The sequence below is a fragment of the Octodon degus genome, unplaced genomic scaffold, assembly GCF_000260255.1.
Source record: "Octodon degus isolate 3935 unplaced genomic scaffold, OctDeg1.0 scaffold00214, whole genome shotgun sequence".
Lineage (NCBI taxonomy): Eukaryota > Metazoa > Chordata > Mammalia > Rodentia > Octodontidae > Octodon > Octodon degus.
This window is the reverse complement of record NW_004524790.1, coordinates 1,163,360-1,165,845: the sequence shown is the minus strand read 5'-3', so window position 1 is coordinate 1,165,845 and position 2,486 is coordinate 1,163,360. Positions and strand designations below refer to the sequence as shown.

The following is a 2,486-nucleotide window of genomic DNA, read 5'->3' as shown; positions in this document are numbered from 1 at the left end:
CACAGGCAAATAAGTGTCCAGGACCGGGAGGAGACAAAGCCCTCGATCAAGCACTAGAGGGGGCAGCCTCAGTTCCAGGACCCCAGAGAAGGTTCTGGGGGGAAACCAAACACACCCTCTCTAAGGGATGCCCAGGTGGTGTAAGGTCAGGGGCCAGGATGTGGCCTCAAAGAGAAGCCCTCAAGCCCATCTCACACCTTGGGGCTGGGGCTATAGCTCAGAGGCACAGTGCCTGCCTGGCAAGTGCAAGGTCCCTAGTTCGATTCTGGTACCAAAAAACTCCAACATAAAACCACACAGAGACCATCTCATATTTTATGGTGGGGGGGAATCCAGCTGGCTATCAGAATTCTCTAAGCCTCAGCTTTCATTCTGCCATAAAATGAGGGTGATGGGTACCTGCCTTGGTGGCGTTTGCTGGGGCCCAAATGTACAAGTACCCTCAGCAGCCTTGGCACATGCATAGCACACAGTACACAGTGTTGGTGGTGGGCCGCATGGGTGCTGGCCCAGCTGCCTGGCTTTCCATTTGCCCTGCCCTTCCTTGGTCAAGCTGCTTAACCTCTCAGGGTCTCAGTTTCTCTGTCTGTAAAATGGGGGCATAAAACCCCATCTGCTTCATGGGACTATAGTGATGATCAGAGAGGTCAACCACAGTAAGGCACTTGAAGCGGTGTCAGGTACCTAGCGTGGGGCCCCACGAGCTGCCATAGTGGTTGTCACTCATGGCGTGGCTGTAGGTAGTGCTGAATGCACAGGGTGGCACTGGCAGAACTGATTGGTCCCCTGGGCTGGTGTCCCCCATTCAAGGGCTGCAAAGTCGGGAGAGCAGTGTGTTATTTGAATTTGAGCACCTGCCAAAACACAGCAATAACTTTATTGCTGTTTCCACTTGGGATATAAAAGCACCCTCGGATCCCCAGCCCAGGACCCACAGGAGTGAGCAGGTCGCAATGAGTCACGGACACTGGGGAGGGGGGTTGGGGTTCCCTTTTCAGTTCTGAGGGACAGGCCCCTCACCCACCCAGCCACCTGCCCGATGTCCTGCCAGCCCTGGTGGAGGGCGGGGGCTACAGCGCAGTACAGAAGCTTAAGCCTGAGATTGACCAGAGGCCAAGACCAGGGGGACCCCTGCCGGCCCGGCGTGGGGGTGGCAGCACGCAGCGTTTAGATGTCTCCAGGAAATATGAGTGTTGGGGTTCCCGGGGCTGCCGCAGAGGGTGTGGGCACAGGCGGGGCTTGTCTGAGGTCATAGTGTAGCATGCCACTCTTCCTGAGTTGTGGGGTTTCACCTGGTCATTGTTGCTGCTGAGGAGCAGTCCCCCAAGTTCCAGAATCTGCTGGTGCTGGAGTTCTGGGACCCATCGAGGCTCCTCCCAACTAGAGGAGTTGCAATTGCACCTTCAGCCGCAAGGCCCGGCCCTTGGGTCCCTGCCAGATGCTCCGGGCCCCTGCCACACTCAGCACTTCCAGCTGGTACCTTCCAGGCTGCGGCCTCCGCCGCCCTAGCTGCAGGGAGCTGAGGCCGCTGCGGTGCTGCATGCGGAAGAAGCTTTGCCTGTTGCCACGGGCGATGACATATTGGACTTGGCCTCCCAGCCCCTGCAGAGCTGGCCGCAGCTCCAAGATGTGCTCAGCTTGACTCAGGCACGAGAGGTTGAGGCCCAAGGTCAGGGGGACTTCAGCATCGAGGGTGGCCATGCTGACCTGCGGAGAAAGACCAGGTGAGGAATGGGAGGTGGGGTGAGTGGGGATACATTTGTAGGGTTCCCCGGGACAGTGGCCAGAGAGTCTACCTTTCTAATGCAGAGGAAACTTTTTTTTTTTTTTTTTAAATACAGGATCTTGCTTAGTTCAACCTGGGCTTAAACTCACTGTGTAACACACTGGCCTCAAACTTTTGGCAATCCTCCTGTCTTGGCTTCTGGAGTACTAGGATTATAGGCAGGAGAAGGGGTCCTTCATGTACTCTGCCCCTGGCTTCTCCATAGGCCCCCACCCGCAAGGTCAGCATTAGCCTACGCTGAGGATGTAAAGGCCAAGATTGCAGCTGGTTTCAGGGAAAAGCAAAGGATATTTACTAGCAATCACTCCCCTCGGCCAAAAACAACCCCAAACCCAAAAATAAAGAAACCCCAGGACCTTTGTTACACACCTAGTCCTTCTTAAATTTTTATTTTGAGACAGGATCTCACTAAGTCACTAAATTGCCTAAGGTATGCTTGAACTTTTAATCCTCCTGCCTCAGCCTACCAGAGTTGTTTTCCTTTTTGAGTTTTTGAGACAGGCTCTTGGTATGCAGCTCAGGCTGGCCTTGAGCTCACTTTGTCACCCAGGCTGGCCTCGAACTTGCAATAATCCTCCTCCCTCAGCCTCCTGAGTGCTAGGAGTACAGGCATGCACCACCATTTCCATCTTATGCAGCCACATTTAATGATTGATTTTTCTTTTTCTTTCTTTCTTTTTTTTTTTTTTTTTTTTTTTTT

At 53.8% G+C, this 2,486-nt stretch overlaps 1 protein-coding gene across 9 annotated transcripts in view; it reads right to left on the bottom strand.

Moving 5' to 3' along the window:
- Positions 1 to 887: 887 nt before the first annotated feature.
- The window catches only part of Fbn3 (fibrillin 3), a 64,719-nt gene continuing 63,120 nt past the window's right edge, over positions 888 to 2,486 (bottom strand). For all 9 annotated transcript variants that reach the window (XM_023705100.1, XM_023705102.1, XM_023705105.1 and 6 more), the window contains one exon: positions 888 to 1,707. In XM_023705100.1, coding sequence (XP_023560868.1) covers positions 1,381 to 1,707 — 327 coding nt within the window. In that variant the 3' untranslated portion in view covers positions 888 to 1,380. The remainder of the gene's footprint in view (positions 1,708 to 2,486) is intronic.